Source organism: Egretta garzetta, unplaced genomic scaffold (assembly GCF_000687185.1).
Source record: "Egretta garzetta isolate BGI_Z169 unplaced genomic scaffold, ASM68718v1 scaffold7, whole genome shotgun sequence".
NCBI lineage: Eukaryota > Metazoa > Chordata > Aves > Pelecaniformes > Ardeidae > Egretta > Egretta garzetta.
In genome coordinates this window covers 519,987-520,804 of record NW_009260350.1, presented here as the reverse complement: position 1 = coordinate 520,804, position 818 = coordinate 519,987, and the positions used below count along the sequence as shown (strand labels likewise).

Sequence of the window (818 nt, the reverse complement as noted above, 5' to 3'; positions counted from 1 at the left end):
GGTGGCTGTTTGTTTTTACAAGCAGCAAAGATTGCTCGCTTCCTAGAAAGCAGCTTGACAAAGGTCTCATCCAGGTGGTATCGAGTCGTACATCTGGTGATGTTGCTTAGTCCAAAGGCTCATATTAGCAACGCCATCCATACAGTTGAGGTCAAGAGGAGCTTTGACTCCCCCCATACAGTTGAGGTCAAGAGGAGTTTTCAGTTTTTCCTTTGCTTGGGCCCATGAACTCCAGGCCTTCAATGGGTATGTCCTTTTCCTTGATTGCTTTCTGAAAGGAAAAAAAAACAAAACAAGAACATTTAAACTTGACAGGGTTGTCAAGAACTGGAAGGGGCTACCCAGGGAAGTGGTCAAGTCCCCATCTCTGGACGTATTTAAAAGCCAGGCAGTTGAGGTGCTTAGGTGTGATGGTTTAGTGGTGGAATGCCAGTGTTAGGTTAATGGTTGGATTTGATGATCTTAAAGGTCTTTTCCAACCTAAACAATTCCATGATTCTATAGTGCTAAGCGATGTAATCTTTGGTACAAAACACGATCTAGAAAAGATCGTCTTAAGACGATCAGTATTAAAAGATCAGTCTTAAGACTGATTTGGGTCATGCTTTAATGCTAAGAGATGCTCATGTAGGTATTGAGAGCTCACGCTGAACTACAATCCAGATCCTACCGCATACATTCACCACAGCCTCTGCAGCAGGCTTAAGAAGCTACATTAAGGCGAAAAATACAGCAAGAGACACCTGTGAAACACTACACATCACGATCGGCAGAAACAGGAGACCAGAGAACGTGCGGAGGGGCGCGCAGCCGCGGGC

The 818-nt window shown here is 44.9% G+C and overlaps 1 protein-coding gene across 1 annotated transcript in view; it reads left to right on the top strand.

The window, feature by feature from the left end:
• Positions 1-224: 224 nt before the first annotated feature.
• Positions 225-818, top strand: part of GATC (glutamyl-tRNA amidotransferase subunit C) — a 3,909-nt gene continuing 3,315 nt past the window's right edge. The window contains exons 1-2 of the mRNA XM_009642877.2: positions 225-246; positions 505-566. Of these exons, the coding sequence (XP_009641172.2) occupies positions 225-246; positions 505-566 (84 nt within the window). The remainder of the gene's footprint in view (positions 247-504; positions 567-818) is intronic.